At 47.3% G+C, this 18,779-nt stretch overlaps 8 protein-coding genes across 8 annotated transcripts; 4 read left to right on the top strand and 4 right to left on the bottom strand.

The window, feature by feature from the left end:
* Positions 1-1,280: 1,280 nt before the first annotated feature.
* TRV_02699 (uncharacterized protein) lies at positions 1,281-2,699 on the top strand (the record flags this gene model as incomplete). The annotated part of the gene is made up of 4 exons (XM_003023131.1): positions 1,281-1,500; positions 1,618-2,184; positions 2,276-2,362; positions 2,452-2,699. 4 exons carry the CDS (start codon positions 1,281-1,283, stop codon positions 2,697-2,699), a joined length of 1,122 nt encoding a protein of 373 aa, XP_003023177.1.
* A 417-nt stretch (positions 2,700-3,116) lies between these two features.
* TRV_02698 (endosomal peripheral membrane protein (Mon2), putative) lies at positions 3,117-8,586 on the bottom strand (the record flags this gene model as incomplete). The annotated part of the gene is made up of 4 exons (XM_003023130.1): positions 3,117-7,646; positions 7,713-7,801; positions 7,869-8,334; positions 8,509-8,586. The coding sequence occupies 4 exons, from the start codon at positions 8,584-8,586 to the stop codon at positions 3,117-3,119; spliced, it is 5,163 nt and encodes a 1,720-aa protein (XP_003023176.1).
* Positions 8,587-10,478: 1,892 nt separating this feature from the next.
* TRV_02697 (DNA repair protein (Rad1), putative) lies at positions 10,479-11,126 on the top strand (the record flags this gene model as incomplete). Its single annotated transcript, XM_003023129.1, has 1 exon — positions 10,479-11,126. The coding sequence occupies one exon, from the start codon at positions 10,479-10,481 to the stop codon at positions 11,124-11,126; it is 648 nt and encodes a 215-aa protein (XP_003023175.1).
* A 184-nt stretch (positions 11,127-11,310) lies between these two features.
* Positions 11,311-12,052, bottom strand: TRV_02696 (uncharacterized protein; the record flags this gene model as incomplete). Its single annotated transcript, XM_003023128.1, has 2 exons — positions 11,311-11,868; positions 11,924-12,052. 2 exons carry the CDS (start codon positions 12,050-12,052, stop codon positions 11,311-11,313), a joined length of 687 nt encoding a protein of 228 aa, XP_003023174.1.
* Positions 12,053-12,358: 306 nt separating this feature from the next.
* On the bottom strand, positions 12,359-13,210 carry TRV_02695 (uncharacterized protein; the record flags this gene model as incomplete). The annotated part of the gene is made up of 1 exon (XM_003023127.1): positions 12,359-13,210. One exon carries the CDS (start codon positions 13,208-13,210, stop codon positions 12,359-12,361), a length of 852 nt encoding a protein of 283 aa, XP_003023173.1.
* Positions 13,211-13,567: 357 nt separating this feature from the next.
* On the bottom strand, positions 13,568-14,328 carry TRV_02694 (uncharacterized protein; the record flags this gene model as incomplete). The annotated part of the gene is made up of 2 exons (XM_003023126.1): positions 13,568-14,199; positions 14,262-14,328. 2 exons carry the CDS (start codon positions 14,326-14,328, stop codon positions 13,568-13,570), a joined length of 699 nt encoding a protein of 232 aa, XP_003023172.1.
* A 345-nt stretch (positions 14,329-14,673) lies between these two features.
* TRV_02693 (uncharacterized protein) lies at positions 14,674-15,908 on the top strand (the record flags this gene model as incomplete). Its single annotated transcript, XM_003023125.1, has 2 exons — positions 14,674-15,224; positions 15,281-15,908. The coding sequence occupies 2 exons, from the start codon at positions 14,674-14,676 to the stop codon at positions 15,906-15,908; spliced, it is 1,179 nt and encodes a 392-aa protein (XP_003023171.1).
* Positions 15,909-16,186: 278 nt separating this feature from the next.
* TRV_02692 (uncharacterized protein) lies at positions 16,187-17,876 on the top strand (the record flags this gene model as incomplete). The annotated part of the gene is made up of 4 exons (XM_003023124.1): positions 16,187-16,780; positions 16,833-17,390; positions 17,447-17,626; positions 17,688-17,876. 4 exons carry the CDS (start codon positions 16,187-16,189, stop codon positions 17,874-17,876), a joined length of 1,521 nt encoding a protein of 506 aa, XP_003023170.1.
* Between the last annotated feature and the right edge of the window lie 903 nt (positions 17,877-18,779).

Below are 18,779 nucleotides of genomic sequence, written 5' to 3'. Positions count from 1 at the left end.
TGGAAACCTGTCGGAGATTTGCTTTTTCAAGTCGAATTACATATTAAGCATGGATACGTACAGGGATTTTGGCCCTCTCCCTTGCTGTTGACGTTGCCAGGCAGCAAGTTGTATTCATACCTACGACAACGAGGTTGCATATTGGGCTAGTTCGATGCTTGCTCGACATATCCTATATAGGCCTTGTGCGTTTCGTACAGGATGATGGGTAAGGACTATAATTAGTTATTCGCTCACTCGAGCGGATGGCTGCCCGGTTCCCGAAAGGATATTTCGACATTGATTCTCCCTACAAAAAGACGTTAGCATGGATGTTCTGATTCATTCATTCCCGAGGCCAGGATTGGGAGGTTATACGGTTCAGGGACGTCAAATGGGTGGTGGTTCCCTCGCTTACTGAGATTACACCCTTTCTAGGGCCTCGTATCTTCCATTATCGCGAGCTGACCTTTTACGTATTCTCCGTATAAGAAACACCGATTCAAACTCCGGTTTCAAGTTCCCAGCTCTCCCGTTTCCGCACGGATGTCGAACATCGCTTCCGCTACCGTCTTTTGGCGCTTATGATGTCTAGTTATGAACCCTGAAGAAGTATGGAGTATATAACTATATGTGTATCGAGTACTCCGTACTCCGCACTGCGTACGGAGTAGTCAAGGTAGAGAGAAGGGGCCATGAAAACATGGAATCCGGCCAATTCCTGGCCACCCCCAGATTCCCAAGGTTAGTGGATGCGGATACGGAAGCAGATAAGGGGTAGCAGCATGAACTCTCGCATCTGATCACCTCATCCTGCATCCTGTTAGCTGCCAATCGAGTCTCTAGCGTTGGTGATGAGCACCGATGAGCTAACTAGTAATCTTCCTATAGAACGCCGGTGGTACCTCGCGAGGTTATAGGTAAAAAAGAAAGCAGGATTCAAAGCCCGGCCTTCACGAGCAGCAAATACCTTATCACACCGACAAACCACCTTCGCTCTGTCTTTCTAGCGAAGGAATGAAGATACAAGTTGTCTTTTTTGTCGACGTTGGCCTTTGTTGACGTTGAAGTAGAAAAAGATTTAGGAGGAAAAAGCCAAATAAAGGAGAAAAAAAGGATGGTATTGATTACATAAGCACGGGTCTTACATCAACCACCCGAAATGAAGCCAAAGAAGCCCCAGGCAACACCATGAATACAGCTCTGGAAGAGCAACAGAACAGCTGGGAATAACACAACTGGCGCTCGTGTTGGTTGATTAAGTCTTCTGATTAACGTATCTCTGGCGATTTGCGACCAGGATGTCCTCTTTCTTTTTCTCCACACCCGTCGATATCGACATCTTGCTAGAAGACGGCGATGAGCGGGAAACGGTCGACATCAAGCTCGAGAAGAACCGGCGGGAGAAGGCTCCGTTGTACCTTGACGGGGAGTCAGTGAAGGGTGCTGTCACAGTCAGGCCAAAGGATGGCAAACGACTGGAGCATACAGGCATCAAGGTGCAGTTCATCGGCATGATTGGTACGTCTATACAGTTCCGGCTCATCCATCCCCCCCTCAAGCCTTCCCCTTGCCCAAAGAAGGATAATAAAGTAAAATGTACGCACACCTGCTGATGATGGCCTTGTATATGCGCAGAGATGCTCTATGATCGTGGCAATCACTACGAATTCCTCTCCCTGGGCCAAGAACTGGCTGCTCCTGGAGAACTACAGCACCCGCAGACATTCCCATTCAACTTCAAAAATGTCGAGAAGCAGTACGAGTCTTACAACGGAATCAACGTCAAGCTGCGGTATTTTGTCAGAGTAACGGTCTCCCGTCGGATTGCGGATGTTGTGCGCGAGAAGGACATCTGGGTATATTCGTACAGATTGCCGCCGGAGTCCAACAATCCAATTAAAATGGACGTCGGGATTGAGGACTGTCTACATATTGAATTCGAGTATTCGAAGTCAAAATATCACTTGAGGGACGTGATAGTGGGAAGAATATACTTTTTGCTCGTTCGGTTGAAAATTAAGCACATGGAGTTGTCTATTATAAGACGAGAGACTACAGGATCCCCGCCGAATCAGTATAACGAAAGCGAGACGCTGGTAAGATTTGAGGTATGTGATCCCTTTATTCATTATTTCTATACTCTATACAGCGGTTTTGTTGACTATTTCTTGGCTCAGATTATGGATGGTTCTCCATCAAGAGGTATGTTTAAGCAGGAACACCTTAATTCTTTACCTCGCCAGCTTTACTGACACTGCATTAGGCGAAACCATACCCATCAGATTATTCCTAGGTGGATTTGATCTAACTCCCACCTTCCGAGATGTGAACAAGAAATACTCAACGAGGTATTATCTCAGCCTTGTATTAATCGACGAAGGTATGCATTTCGCTCTCTGCACCGCGATTCTATTTCACCGCACGGCCACTCGAGTTTTCCCACTAATGTGCTATTCTGACCATGGTTAGACGCCCGTCGATATTTTAAACAATCGGAGATTGTCCTCTTCCGTCAATCTCCAGAAATGGCGGCTGCTGCACAACTTGAAAACCAACCGCATGATGGACAACATGCAGTGCCCCCACCGGAACGCAAACAAGCCGTACGTCATAGCGAGGATGAGGAAGACGGCTTGCAAAGCTCGCACCATGCATCGCCCCCATCCCAACTTGCACCTGAACCTGCATCTGCACCTGCATCCACTATGCCGACATAGCTCAAAATGATGTTTCTCCGAATCTGATCCTATTTCTTCCCATTTTTCTCCTTTTCTCGCCTCCGCGCAAACATATAAAATAAAAGGAGGTGATGGCGTCCGGAGTTCTAACGAACTTGTTTTCTGATAACTAATTTTCCTTTTGTCCGGAGAATATGTAATTTTTTTTTCATTGTTAATTTTCACTTTCTGCGGCTGGACCATGTTCCAGTATGATTTCAACCTAACCCCCACGTTACATACTTGTGATATCGACTGCCCAGTTTCAGCCAAACAACAAACATAAATTGGTATCATAATGCCGATCAAGGGTTCAAACAAAGAATGATTATCTACGATGTATTTATCCAACAAACAACCATGGGATTGGAAAAAGGAGACACCGCTCTTCTAATTTCCCAGTGACTAGGCCAGTCACTACCCCTGTATGCCCTCTAAGACTTTTGTCAGCGCATCCAGAACTTGACGATCTTTGGATTCCTTGCCGGCAACTGTTATTGCACGGGTAACAAGAGGATACATCCACCCGAGATGTTTTTTGAACCTTGCCGTTGTGGAGCTACCGCTTTCCTCCTCATCCTCGTCGTCGTCGTCTGGGGAGTCGTTTGGCCCCCCTATAGGAACGCTAGGACCAGCTGCTGGGATGGCAGTTGGCTCACTCTTCAAATCAACCAATCGGGTTAGGAGGTACATCAATTCCTTCCTTGAAATTATGGGTTGTGGCATAAGCCCCAGAAGTGGTTGGTCGGCGATATATGATTTCAAGGGCAAGGCACAGCGTAAGATAAGGTACGGTGACACAGATTTTGCAAGGGATATATACGGTGTCACAAAATTTGGCGATGAAGCTTGGCTCTCTCCTGCGGCCCGTTTGCGAACAGACGCAAGGTCAAATAGCGTATCAACTAGCACATATGATAGTTTGCTCCGCATCGTTGGCGGTGGGCCATGAGTGCGGCCGCGTCGGACCTTATATAGATCGCGGAGAGGTTCCTTTTGTGCCGAGTTATCTGGCAGATCCAATCGCTGTGGTGGATAGACATGTGAAGAATTGAACAGCACAAAGGCAAAGTCTCTCCGGATCTTCGGAGAGACAAATGATGAGCCAAGGGCTGGGATTATCATGCCACGGAGTCGTTCAAAGGCAGCAATATCGAATTGCTCGTCAGATAACAGGGTGGATGGCGTTAGGTTTAGATCTGTGTATTCTCCACAAGAGACAACTGCTTTTACGACCTCAACTACCGATGCCCAAAAGCGCTCTGTAATAGTACGGTCACAAGTCGAATATTGGGCCTCAACGTATCCAACAGCAATTTCTATGAGGTCTAGAGAAGCCGTTGTTGCCGTCTGCCATAGGGGTGGACTGCCATCCTTGCCTAGCCACTTGTACTTGCCAAATATTGGAGATGTCAGTCGTTCAAGGGTGTTACTCAGCACACCATCCGGCAGGACATTAGGTTTCAATCCATTTTCGCCTATATACCAGCTTAAAAGCTTCATTGAGGATTTGGATAGCGCAACGAAGGTTGGTTTGGCTCGGTCAGCTTGTGGTGTCCAATTGGCCATAGGCAGTTGAAAAAAAGTGGAAAGGCTATCCATGATTGCCGACTGTGAGTTTGGTTTATCAGCACAAAGGGTCCTAAAACACTCCAGTATCTGAGCCTGTAACTCGGAGGGTGTTTCGACATCCGGAGAGTATTTGGAATGGATCGATTGTTCGACAGCTAATTGGGTATTCTGTAAGGCATCGAGTATCTGCTGTTCGCCTAAGTGATTATTAAGTAGCCTGTAGAGCTGCCTATAGGCTTTGAAATAAGCCAGCAGTCCACTCTGGTTCGAATGCTCACTGTCCGGCTTCCCATCTTTGGAAACTATATTACCATTCGCCCAAACATCCCAGGCCTGTTGGACCAAGTTGATACCAATATCTTCAGGTGTTTGTATACAGGAGAGTATTTGGCACAAACTCGAGAAAATGGCCTCCTTAAGATCCAGCGAATCTAGCTTGATAAGTGGTTCATAGAAAAGAAGCAACCTTGTCCAAGATTTGTGAAAATCCTCGCTCCTGATAATTGTAGTAAAATAGGTAGCGATAAGATTTGATAGACCTTTGCTCAATAACACTGAAGTATCAACCCAGGGCTTCACCTCTTCGGGATTCTCTGGCGAAGATTCCATTAATTGAGCAGTCTTAGCCTGGACAGCCTCTGCCATAACAAAAAGTATCTTGTTCAAGCATAGGTGCCATATAGCAGGGGATAACTGTTCACTCGAATGATCCAATATTCGAAGCATTGTCTGGATTGCACTGTTTCGTACTTCAGTGCGGGTATCGACTGTGAGATCGACCATCCTCAGAAGCAAGAGTAACCACAGCGCGCTTGTTGACGAAGAGTTGTATGGGCTTTGGGCAATCTCTACAATCTGCGCTTCACTAGTCGAAACAGTAATCTCATCTTCACAAGAGAATCGATCGATCTGAACTCGAAGGAAATCCGATATATTCCAGAATGACGTCGTGGCTGTTAGTGAGATATTAAAATCTTCCTTTTGAGATGCAAAGCTGTAGAAACATTCTACTAGCTCAAGTAGACATGAAGCTGGAAGTAGCGATAAGAAGTCCGATGCTATGAGTTGCAGGGAGTCGAACGCAGTTCGTAGAAGTTTTTGAGACTTTACTTTTGCCAGTTTCGGGTTGCTAGGTGTTGACTGGATTGGTCTTTGGTTCTCATCGGTCTCCGTAAGAGGTTGTATTTCGTTGTCAAATACGCTTGATATTAACTCAAATACCATATTCCATCCTGCAACCACTGATTGACCGGAACCCTCCAGAATAGACTTTAAGGTTTCGAGAGCAAATTCATGGACTTCTAGGTCCACCGCACGGGATGAAGAGCTTGACCGCCTCCCATGGAATGGCATGGATGATTGAGATCTCAAAGCGTGTAATCCACGAAGCTGAACACTATTCCTTGACTCTTCTTCAGTGGATTCTGTGAGTTTGATGGTATTTGAGATCACCGTATTAGTCACTTCACTAGCCTTGAGGCGTAGTGCGGAGCTAATCTGGTCGTTCTGGATTGTTTTCAAAAGATTATTGACCAGAAGCTCCCATATACCTTCGTCCTTTGAGAGAGAAAGCCGTTCGATATTTGCTTTGGCAACGGCATGTGCCTTCTCTAGCACAAACTTCAACTCATCCTCGCGCACCCTGTTACGCCCTAGTGCCACAGACAAGCTGCGTTTATTTTGGTGAACTCTTCCTCCATTTTGTCCTTGGGTGAGAAGAGGCGAGGATTGTTTCTGACTAGAAGGAGTTTCTGAGTCCTTCATAAAGCTTTCAGGCAAGCTCAAAGTCATGAGAAAGGTTTTAAATGCAGAGTTTGTATAATCGCCTGTGCTTTCGCAAAGTTTATTGGTTACTGCCTGTACAGCCATGATTTCAGGCCCAAGCTTGGATTTGGGGGTATCGGAGTTCAAGTTCTTGGCCTCTAGGGCAGGGTCCGTTGGCATTGATACGAAGGTCGAACTCGTTGCGTTGATGACTAGTTCTGCATTTTGGAGAGTCTCAAGAATGATGGACCACGCATCGCGGTCCAAAGTCGGCCCAAGAGCGATACCTAAGTTTAAGAGTGCTCGTAGGCATAGTAAATTCCTAGTGTTGAGCATATGAATAGGGCTATCGACAGGCGAGTTGGCGGCTTCAGAAATACTTGGTCGTTGGTTGGTATTATCAATAACAGGTGAGTTAAGAGTGCTACCATCAGGATTGGGCCCTGGGAGATCCGTAGGTACTGCTGCTTTCCCAAGGGTCGTCAGGAACGCATCCCGAGGAGTTGCAAGCCTCAACAAACCGGCAACGTGAGCCAGCTTTTGGAATGCTCGGACCAGAGAGTGGTAAAATTCTCCATCTAGCGCTGCGTATAAGAAAGTAGACGAAGTGGCCAGTATCGCTGGCCAGCAGACCTCGATGATACCAGCAGTCGCTTGAATATCAGTGATTTGAGGATGGGAGTTTAACTCAAGAGGATTTGGAGGAATGGATGATCTTCCGTTCGGTTCTTTGCGACCAGCGTCCTGCTGGTTGGAATTGCGCTCCTTGTCTGAACTTGAGGTATTGCGTTTCCGCTTGCTCTTCGATTCAGCAACAGCTAGCGGGATGATGAACTTCGCCATGCTTTCGGAGAACGCTGCTATACAGTTGAGTACTAGACTGTAGATATATGTATCTGGAGGTGAAGGAGAGTCGACTTTGTCGAGCGTTTCAATATATGGCACTCGAAGGAGGCTCCACTGGGTGCTAATGCCACACATCTCTGACTTATTCGACGGGCTCCCGATTATGCCACTCACTCCAACTGACTCAAGGGTGACCTGATCTTCCATCGTGTCTTTACCTGTTTGTGGTGCTAATGGTATCGTGGATTGATGGCCAAGACCAATCAGCGAAGACTTTTCAGAGGAAAGCCTCACTAGGCACGACATATGATCCTTTAATACGGCTTTGCGACCTTCTTCTTTATCAAAGAGCGTATACAAAAGTCGGATGATACCCGGTTCGGTATATAGGGATCTAAAGATCTCCATGCAAAGCACCCGCTTCCAGGGCAAAGAAGTTTCTGTGTCGATTAGATGAATCAAAAGCGAGAGGATTACCTCGCATTCAACGGTTAATAAGGATAAGTGGGCTTTCAAAATATATAGTGCTATCCTCGCAACACGGACAGTCAAGGAAAATGACTGGCGTTCAGACAGGTACCTGACTGCCAAAGGTAATAGTCTATGCCGAAGGACTTGTGTATGTTCTGGGTGGTTGGCAAAAATGGCAGTGTTATTGACTAGAATGCTTTCAATCAATTCCAGTATGAAAATTTTAGAAAGCGATTTGATGTTCAAGTATGTGAGTTGTTCACCCTCGAGCAGGCGGCACAAATCTTCTAGTATCTAGGCAATTGAAAGTTAGTATATATATCTATATCACTTTCAATTGGACATAGAAATTTCAGTTACCCGAAAGGCATCGTAACTAAATGTAGAGACCTCGAGCTTCTGGCCTTCAACGGAAATAGTGGTATATGATACATCACTCTCGTTTTTACCTGCAGCTTTTAAGGTTAGTTTACTTTAAACTAACACGGTGCAGCGGTTAAAGGGAGAAAAACGAACTATCTTCCTGAGAGACCTTCTCAAAAACAGCAATGACTAGTTGCTGGAGAGTGGCAGCGGCTGTATTCGATACTGCTGTGGTCTTGCTGTTTTGTAGAGTAGCACATATCTCTAGAGTGCTGGCAAGGAGAGCGCCAGTAAGGTTATCTGCATAAAACCGAAATAGAGACGGTAATGTTTGCAGTATTTTGAGCTGTATTTCAAGACCTATTGTAGAGGTAAGTGGTGGCCAATTCAGGACATAAACGGGTATGAACGAACTCAGATTTGCTGTTTCATGTAACCCTTGGAGTACATCTTTTAAGCGTTCGTGAGGCAATGCACCAATAGTTACCAGCCTTTGAAGATTCGTTACCCCGATAGCAGCAAGGCGGGTTTGCCGAGTTTGGCATGCTAGAACAAATGGCCTGGCAAACTGAGGCTTTCTGGCCAAGTCTCTTGGAAGCTCAGTATAGGGTCTAAAGAACTGATAATATCACATAGGAGCAGACCAACCTGCCGCTAGCTGTGATTCAGATGTCGATGGTAGAGCTTTAAGCTCTGCAAGTGATTGTTCAGCTGCCTATTTTTAAGGGTCAACACCAGCACCACGCGTGAATTCATATATGATTGAAAGAAGTAACTACGAGCATGAACAGACATTTTTGAGGTCCGAGTGCTTCCTTTTAGACTCCTGGATCAGGTTTGATAGCTCTGCCTGCAAATTGTTGGACGTCATGTCAGATATCGAATTTGGGCATAATGTACGTGGCGTCTCATCAAGCAAGGATTGCGAGTCGTAAAAATGCAAGGATTGTCTGTATAATTAAGCCATTCCCCTGTAGATATCTGCCAAAGCCGCCTTGATAAATAACTGGTCTCACACTGGAGCAAATCAGCCAAAATATGCTAGATGGAATGTTGTTCGTTCGTGATACAACTTCCAATCGCATTTACATCGGGATGCCGATATGGTCACGTGCATTTCCTTAGTAATCATAACTTCTGCAGAGAGTGACTTTTGGCGAGATGCAAGTTGTGAGCCTGACGATATAAAAACAAAACTCGAAGAGCAAGCGAGGAAGAAGATCAGAGAGTCTACCGTGCGCCAGCCTGACTTAACTTTTGCGCATCCTCAAAGAGAAGTGACCAGCGCGTAAACACAAACAACACACAACACTACTGTCACCATCGCAAACATGACGGCTAAAGTCCCTCGAAACTTTCGCCTACTAGAGGAGCTGGAGAAGGGAGAGAAGGGAATGGGCCCTGGTATGCGAATTTATAACCAATATGCCACTTCATCTGACATCTATTGCTAACTCTAACTTGAAAATAGAGGCATGCTCGTATGGTCTAGCGGACGGTGACGATTTGATGATGACGAACTGGAACGGCACAATCCTAGGTCCGCCACATGTCAGTGTTTCCCATCTGAAGCCATTTCCTCAACCCTCCAAGTCTTCCGTTTCTAATCATGGAGGCGAATAGAGCGTACACGAGAACCGGATATATAGCGTCAACATTCATTGTGGAGATCAATACCCGGATATGCCCCCCACGATCCAGTTTGTTTCACGAGTAAACCTGCCATGTGTTGATCCAAAGACCGGCAAGGTACGGACATGACGATATATCACTTATACGCAACTCTTTTTTCTAACTGATTAATTTCTTCAGGTTGACCCTTCCAAGCTTCCCTGCCTGGCCCAGTGGAAACGTGAGAATACCATGGAGACTGTGCTTCTTGAAATCAGAAGGTAGGAAATTAACAAATCTGACCGTACAGTTATGAGTCTAGCTAAAAAGCCCACGAATATTAGATACATGGCGTTACCACAACACAAGAAGCTCCCTCAGCCACAGGAAGGGACTACTTTCTAAACCCCCCTCTCCGCCACCGGATAATTACTTTGAGGTTGAGAGCACGCCCCGGTGATCATTATCTCTCCGCATCTTATACTTGCATATATAATTTAAGCGTGATTTCATTTAGCGGAGTTTGGAACTCCAACTATGATAGTAAACAATTCAACTGTCATCCCCCTAATATAATAAAATATCGTGAAGAAGAATATATCCATTAGGGTTATTGACATGAGGGGGGACAAAATACGCAAATACGCGATAAGATAAGAATATCCACGTGACCACGATAAATTTCTTTGCCTTTCGTGCTTGGTCTGAAGTTTTGCATCTCGAGTCGACGTGAAGATTCAACAATAATGCAACACCACATCGCAGCCCGCCGTTCCTCGAAAGGTGGCTAGTGACCAAATATTGCGGTGTCCTGATGCCCCGGTTTTTGCACCCAACCCAATCTGGTGTCCACCGTTTAGCGTGTAAGCAGCCTGTTTCTGGCTCTCGGAGCTTCTGTTGATTGATCCATTATGCAGGCCTTTCTCTCTACCACGCCTTACTCTCGCAATGCTCAAAGCCTTGGCTCACACGCTCGAAAGCATCGCATATCCGAGCGCTAATACAAGCTAGATTCCATCTAGATAAACGAATTGAGAGCCCTAGTCGAATTGAGAAGTCCTTGAAAGCCGGCTATGAGGTAGCTTCCCTAGCCTGTTATCCTTGATCTACGCCATTACTTACCGTTTGTTACCGCTCCAGGCTTTGCAATTGATGAAGTCATGCGGAAAGGGAGATGCCACAAGCATAGAACGAGTTGATTCCCTCATAGCTGGGACTGAACCTTTCCTAGAGAGGTATAAGCAGAAATGCGCCCGATTGGCCCGTGAACGCGAGGAAAAAGAGCTTGAAGATGCAAGGAAGAAGCAGAACAAACGTCGGTTTAGCGCCAAACGAGTTCTAGAATCGGTGCTGGCACGTCCTTATCCTACTGTTTCCGGTATCCGCCGTGTACCCCGGTTCGCCTGTGCGCGTGGAATTCCATTCCTCCGAATCAAGAAACCCCAACCAAAGAATCTAAGCGTTGCCATACAGATCCGACAGGATGCTCGATGGAAGAATATTTTGCGCAGGCAAGAGCTGGGTGTCGATTCACTATTTGCAAAGGATGAAGATTTGTGGGATCAAATCACTTCGAGAACGGAGACTGATTCTTGGGATAAAGCCATCCAGCAGAATATCAACCGCGTGGTGGAGACGATTAAGAATGGGGACGAAAGGGACCTCGAACTGGCAAGGAAGATGTGGAATGTTGTCGTGGCCGAGAGACGATTGGCCGAGAAAGAGGCCCGTCAAAGGGAGAAAATGGGCCAGGCTGACGAGACAAAGACCGGCTCTTCAGAATCTACGAGGCGACCTTGATGTTGGCACTAGCTGTCTAATCATGACATTCTGAGGCAACGACGGCACCAAGAGAATATCAGCTCTTTACATCTACTATAGAGGAAGATACAAAGGTTTATTAACAACAAATGCGAACGCTGTTAATTCATTGAAGATGCATTTGAGATATCACCACGGCCTTTTTCAAACTATCATCCGCTGCTTACTTTCTGGAGGCCAGGATGGCGTCCAGCTTTGGTGACTGATCGATCCAGGCCTTGGTCTTTGGTCTCTCCATGCAACGGTCCCACCAAGCCTTGATCTGAGGTCGAGAGGTAACCACATCTCCAAAACCACGGTCAAACAGACGAGCCAAGAAGGGAAGATAATAGACATCTACAAGCGAATACTCCTCACCAGCCATGAACTTCTTACCAGAAGTCTTGAACTTAGCCTCCACGATATCGAAGTATTCTTCCAACTTCTTCTTGTGCTCAGCAGCCGCAGCGTTGTCGGTCTCCATGCCGATCACACGCTTAATAAAGGTTTCCCAGATGATGCCGGAGACGGGGGTTTCGAAGTAAGAGATTTCGCAAGAAAGCTCCTGTTCGAAGAGGGCGAGTGAGGCGGCGGTAGCGGTAGCAGGGTTAGGGAGAAGAGGAAGGTTGAGCTTTGTGCAAAGGAAGCGGGCAATGGCGCGGGATTCGTACATCGTGACACCGTCACTGGTTACGAGAGTTGGGACCTTGCCAAAGGGGTTGCGGGCAAGATATTCAGCACTCTGATTGAGGTCAGTGAATAATGTACTGGATGCTGCATGGATTATCTACACAGACCTTGTGCTCTTTGGCGGACATGTCGACGTTGACATATTCAAAGTCAGTGAAGCCAGCATCTGCGAGAGCGAGCAGGATCCGGTCTGGCGCCGTAGCAATTGGATTGGCATAGAGGGTGAACTGAGGCATCTTAACGAGAATTATCTGGTACTTGACTACTTGTGTGGTATTAGATGGATAGCCGATGGTATGGTTGATTGAATGGTTGCCTAACTGCTGTCCCTCAACGGACGGGTATTTATATAACTATAAATATTTACAGCTTCCAACCGCCCCGCACGAAGGAGCTGAGGATTACACATCAACAACGGCCAGTCGGACTAATTAATCCCACCGATCTTCGTATGGTCTTCGTATAGACATTACAGGCGAATTAGACCCCAGGGCGTGGGCCAGAGCTGAATCAAAAATGTTGCTTAACTCATGCATGTTAATTTATAATATGACACCTGTACGACCGAAAAAGGCCGGCTGCTTCAAACACCCGGCCAGCCAGAGGGCGAGGACAGCCATCAGGACGGCAGAGACGATCTCCAGTGGCCGACGGTACTTGCAGAGTGCAATGGACAGGCTGACGGCGGCGTCAGACTGGCCCCGAGCAATCATGGCGGCGCGCAGGCCTGGCAGCCCGTCGAGGGACTCCGCGTTCCACGCGTTCATGTACTTGGACAGCTGCTTCTTCTCAGCCTGCTTCTCAGCCCAGTCCACAAGGGTGTCCCGGTCCTGGAGATACGGCTTCACGGCGCCTGTATCTGCGTCCGTCCGGAGGGCCAGGAGAGGGACTCCATAGCCGCATGACGTTTGCACCTGGAGAACGTTAGGACGGAGTGACTCACTAATCGTAGAATAAATATAAAATAAAACATAAACATAGACTGTAGAGCGTACTTGGAATATGTCCAGCGCAATAACGGCCCTGGCGCTGGGAATATATCTGTCTGAGACGCCCATCTTGCCGACCCAGCCCTTGAACGCCGGGTCGTCGAACTCGATCACTTTGCCGGTGCAGAAGAGCCGAAGGATGCGCGGTGACGATTCAAAGGAGCAGAACATGACTGTGATGCGGCCATTCTCACGCACATGGCTTAGAGTCTCGTTGCCTGAGCCCGTAGCATCGACATAGGCCGCCTGGTTGGGCGAGAGGATGGCGAGAGAGGTCGACGGCAGGCCCTTGGGCGAGATGTTGATGTGTTTCCCGAAGCTGGGGGCAGAGGCAACGAAGAAGACGGGCTGGTTGAGCATCCATTCCCGGTGATCGGGCTCGATGGACGGATAGAACTTGACCATGGTGTCTATCTATCGTCTGTGTCTAGCTGTGTATCTGTCTATGTAGAATATGTAGAATTTGTTTTAAGACGTAAAATGCTCGTGTTGGGAGCGGAGTAAAAAAAGGCACTTTAAATAGCCGAGAGGATTTGGTCAATCTTTACTGTTCCCATGTTCAATTTGATCCGAGAAGAGGCCAATGGAATGCGTAGTTGGCTAATTGTTATAGAATGCCTGCTTCACAGGGGATCCCTGTGGCTAGCGGTGGTTTGTCATACATTTTGAGCCCACACAAAGCGCCGTCTATAGTATTCTATGTCCGCCAAAGGGATACTATAGGTTGGCAGGTGCAAGTATGCCGCTTGATAGCAGAGTGACTTAAGCGGTTAATTCAACCTTCCCGAGCTTCTCAGGTATCGAGTCATCCATGTCGTCTTCGTAGTCTCCCTTTCCAGCCATTCCTCTCTCCCAAAGCTGCCTGCCGGTCAACTTCTTTGGCTCTTTGTTAGCGCCCTTTTTCTTTTTCTCTTCCGCCTCTTTTTCCTCCTGTCTCCTCTCCTCAGCCTCCTTCATCTCGGCCATGAATTTCTCCCGCCACTCAAGGAAGGTCTCACGAGTCACCCGAGTGCCCTGGAACTTCCGGTTCTCTTCCTCTTCTGCCTTGGCGGCTTCCATGTCCTTCAGGGCCTGTATGGCGGTCTGGCGCTCTGAGATGAGAAGCTCGGCTCCCTCTTTCAGAGAGTCGACTAGCGAGAATACCATGGCAATCCCCAGGTTCTCTTCTATTGTCGACTGAAGTGACTCCAGCAGCCTGTCTCGGTCTTCCTGGATGTCGAGATGGGGGTATTTGGGCGCATTGGGAGGGGTGGATAGCTCCAGTCGAGGGGCTACGTCGGGATAGTCCTCTGGATATGTGACTTGTAGGATAAGTGTCGGAGGCTCAGCCTCCTCGCCATCTTGGGACGTGACATCAAGGCGTATAGAGATGCGATATGAGTTATCGGAGATTTCTAACTGTCTTGTTAGCCATGAACTCTTCCATGTCGTCCGAGTAGGAGTTTTCTTGGTTTACCCGTCAGCTCATCGGGAAAGATAGACTGCAGCGTCTCCTTCTCTTCCGCCTGCTCTTCACGGCCCATTTTGCACCATAAGGACCGGCACAAGCCTGAAAGTTAGACAGTCTAATTAGCTTTAATTATATCAAGTCTTGATTGTCCGTCAAGATGTTGAATTTCTTCTTCTTCGTCGTCTTTCGTTATCGGGTTTGTTATCGACATGCAAACAAGACAAACATGCGGCTGATTATTTCTATTTTACTTTTTTATCTTTAACTTCTCAAAATTCCACAGAAGCATCATATCTCAACGCTGAGTTGACAAATTAATTCAAAAAGAAATCTAATTCGTACCATTGACACACCTAATGGACCGTTTCAACTACCCTATTTAATATCTATAGCGACATCAGAGGCTACAGCAAAGCCAATGGCCAAAACCAAGCCCTCGAAGAAACAGTCCAAGAAAACCCGCGAGTCGGTCCTCCACGGCACAAAAGGGATGTCAACGAGACCAATGGAGAACCCTGAAACCCTGTTCGAAGAGGCAGCAGTGTTGATACAGACCGGCCAACCAGGCGAGGCACTGCCACTTGTCGAACGAGCTCTTAAAAACATACCTTCCGACTCACCGAAATACCTAGTTGGATTAAACCTGATAGGAGAGATATACGTCGAGCTGGGTGAAATAGATTCTGCACGAGAAAGTTTCCTACGAGCCGTTGAGCTGGATCCAGAGGGTGAGATAGACGAGACAATCGATGGAGGCGCAGAGAAATTCCTATGGCTGGCCCAATTGAGCGCAGAAGGCGGCAAGGACAGTGTGCGGTGGTTTGAGAGAGGTGTAGGCGCATTGAAGAGAAATCTACAGTCTCTTGAGGGGAAAAATGACGAAGTTGCTCAGGAGATAAGGGAAGGGTTCAAGAAAAGGCTTGCACATGCGCTTTGCGGAGTGGTGGAGATATATATGACGGATCTATCGTGAGTATATTCAACTCCTGACAGCTGACAAACGCACGCAACTAACTGAGTAATAGATGGGAAGAAGACGCAGAGAGTAGATGTGAAGCTCTCATAACAGAGGCACTGTTAGTGGCCCCGGATTCCTCAGAGTGTTTACAGACTTTAGCATCGATCCGGATATCCCAGCTCCGGTTCGACGATGCCAAAGCAGCGCTATCAAGAAGTTTAGATATATGGAAAGACGAGCCACCGGAAAGCACACTTATACCAGATTTCCCATCCAGGATAAGCTTATCTCGCCTGCTAATGGAGGTTGAAATGGAAAATGAGGCGCTTCAAGTTCTTGAAAGAATGGTGTTTGAAGACGATCAGAGCATTGAGACATGGTATCTCGGCGGATGGTGTCTTTATCTCATAAGCAAAAAGGACCAGAAACAGAGCCAGGGAGAGGCAAATGCAGAGACAAAGGAGCAACTAGCTTCTACTCTCCTGACCAGCCGGAAATGGCTCAGGCAGGCCTTGAAGCTATGCGAAATTGTCGGCTATGAGGATGAGAAGCTCAAAGAACATGCCATTGAGCTTGTCCAGGAGATCCAGAATGAACTGGGCATCTCTGGAGACGATGAAGTCGGCGATGATGACGTATGGGAGGATGATACTGACTCGGATTCAGGTAATGATCATGACATGGCAGACTCCTAAGGGAAAAAAAGAAAATACACTTGGTTCTTCTACCCCTGCATGCTCCATTCAACGTATGAAGATGTCTGTAAATGAAAGAAATAGGCAAACAAAGCAAGCAATGGCTATAAATATAGATACGCAGCCACAGAGTCCGCCGGCGCTTACGCCCTTAGTAAGAAGCGCGGATAATCCCAAACCTCCGACTCTGGTTAACCAGCGGGAAGCACCGTATTTCTCAGCAACGTTGAACAGTCCGCAACGCCATTGAGCTGTGGCTCGTGTCATTCCAGCCGATTATGGACGTCATGGCGACGCCGGCCGGTGACGAAGGGGTTGAGGGCGCTCTCGTTGCAGGAGCCGATGACGCTGACGGCAGCGAGCGTGTGGCCGCAGAGGACGCGCCGCATCCACCAGAGGAGAGCGAGGAAGAAGACTCCAGCGAGGACTGGGAGACTGCTTCGCTCTATGAGGACGCGCTGCAGTTTATCAGCGATGAGCACCTGCGCGGCGGTGGTGAGTCTCGCTTTCGTCTTTTATATCTAGCCGGGTCTACCTCCTTACTAACTGGCACCATAGTCGTGCCCGGAGCATGCACCTTTGAGGAAGCAATGACGTATCGCAAACGGCTTCGTTCTATAGGACAGGCTGCTTTTATTGCAGAAACACTTGGCCGGGGCACAGTCAGCGCGAAAACGCTGTGTACGGCTTTTGGAATCATGCCTCCGTCCTTCCTTGAAGGTGCCCCGGACAAGGCATATCACCCACTCCTGTCCCTGGGCATGTCTAGAGAAAGCTCAAAACGCCTCAAGCTGCCAGATTACAATACAATTGATGATGTTGTTCAGCTGATGCAGAAAGCTAAGAATATCATTGTCATTACGGGCGCAGGGGTGAGCTATCTCTGTCCAGAAGCCGTATAGCATCAAAAACTGACGTTTGTAGATATCTACAAGTCTCGGGATACCCGATTTCCGATCAAAAGATACCGGACTCTACTCGAAGCTGGAGCATCTCGGCTTGAGTGATCCCCAGGAGGTTTTTGATATTGAAGTCTTCCGTGAAGATCCAAGTATCTTCTACTCTATAGCCAAGGATATATTACCCACAGAGAAGAGATACTCTCCTACACATGCCTTCATCCGCCTACTCCAGGATAAAGGCAAGCTTCTGACCAACTTCACACAAAATATTGACAATATTGAAGGTGCTGCTGGCATACTGCCGGAAAAGATGATACAATGTCATGGCTCCTTTGCCACAGCTTCATGTATGGATTGCAAACATCAAGTTCCGGGCGAGCAGCTCTTCGAAACTATCCGACGGGGCGAAATCCCTAAATGTGCGCGTTGTGAAGAGAGATTGCAATCCAAGCCTCGAGGCCTGAAGCGCAAACGTAATTCGAACGGCAATATGAGGCAGTCTCGGTCTCGATCTCAGTCAGCCTTTGACGATGATTCCGATAACGATGGATATTCTCTTCCTACGGCTGGAGTAATGAAGGTAAGTTTACTTCACCTATCCTTAAACCAGTATAACCGAAAGCTAATGTATTCCAGCCTGACATCACGTTCTTTGGCGAAGAGCTACCAGATATCTTCAAGAAACGCCTGCTAGAACATGATAGAGAGCTCACAGACCTCGTCATCGTTATCGGCACATCCCTTAAAGTCGCCCCTGTTGCAGAAGTTCCCGGAATCATACCATGTGATGTTCCTCAAGTTCACATCTCGCGAACTGTTAGTATCTTTACCCAACAGACTTTATAGTGGATTCGGTATTCTAACGGCTGTTGTCTAGCCCGTCTCTCACATCGAATTTGATGTCGACATGCTAGGAGACTGCGACGTCGTTGTTTCCGAGCTCTGTCGACGCGCTGGCTGGGATCTTCAGCACGACATGATTCCCGAGGGCCAGAAGGTTCAAGTCGAGCAGGCTGAAGGATTTGAGTCTAGGTTCACTTTTACCGTGACTGATGCGCAGAACTAAGTGAATTCCTTTTCAGATCTACAATTTCTCAGTTGGTGTTGGGTTGGTTTGGGTTTTCTGGTGTTGGATCATTATGGTACACATATTAGATTGTCTTTCTACTTGCTTGCTGGACTCATTTTCCCTCTTCTGTAGTTAGAGATGCCCTCATGTCTAGAGTTAGGTCCCTTTCACTTTGACACGGCGAGATATGGATGGTTATTCGGGAGGGTCTTTAGTTCCCATGTCTGAATTTTTAATACGATGGCAGAGTCTTTGGTTAAATACGACATGTATTCAATTTAATGAAATTAATATTTATTTAAATAATATTTGTAACGAGTAGTATCGCTTGACGAGATATCGGAGCCAGCGTTTAGCCATCGCCTTGATTTTTAACTAGTTAACTGGTTAACGAAGTTAGTTAAGCGCCGTCGCCACCCATTCCCCATCCAGAGGCGCCGGCCGACAGGCTAACTAATCCTTCTGCCATCGATAGCCCATTCCGTCAACATCTCACCATTCAATTATCATTATTTATTCACTCTTCTCCCAACGCCTTATTTCTCACCCTTCATGTATCTATTAGAGTGCTACCTCGGCAGTCAAGACATTAACCGACTAGTTAAGTCACTATAGTTGGTTAACTATCTCGGACCATCCCCAAAATCCTACCGGTGATACCTGAGTCAATGTCAAAAGATAACTTCCACTTACCAGCCACAGCGTGGGCTCACTCTTTTGGCTCTATATTGATAGTTGACTAGGTACCCAGGTATCAAGGGACTAGGTAAGGTCCAATCACCTGACCGCCAGGCAGCAGCCTGGAGGCTCTCGCTCTGACATGCTCCCTCTATAAGAGAGCAGACATACGCCTCTTTTATGCCAATATCTGCCTTAGCAATCCCTTCACTATCTATTGCA

Source organism: Trichophyton verrucosum, assembly GCF_000151505.1.
Source record: "Trichophyton verrucosum HKI 0517 chromosome Unknown contig00235_55.r1.exp, whole genome shotgun sequence".
Classification (NCBI taxonomy): Eukaryota; Fungi; Ascomycota; class Eurotiomycetes; order Onygenales; family Arthrodermataceae; genus Trichophyton; species Trichophyton verrucosum.
The sequence above is the reverse complement of the archived record's forward strand: the minus strand, read 5'-3'. Positions and strand labels throughout refer to the sequence as shown.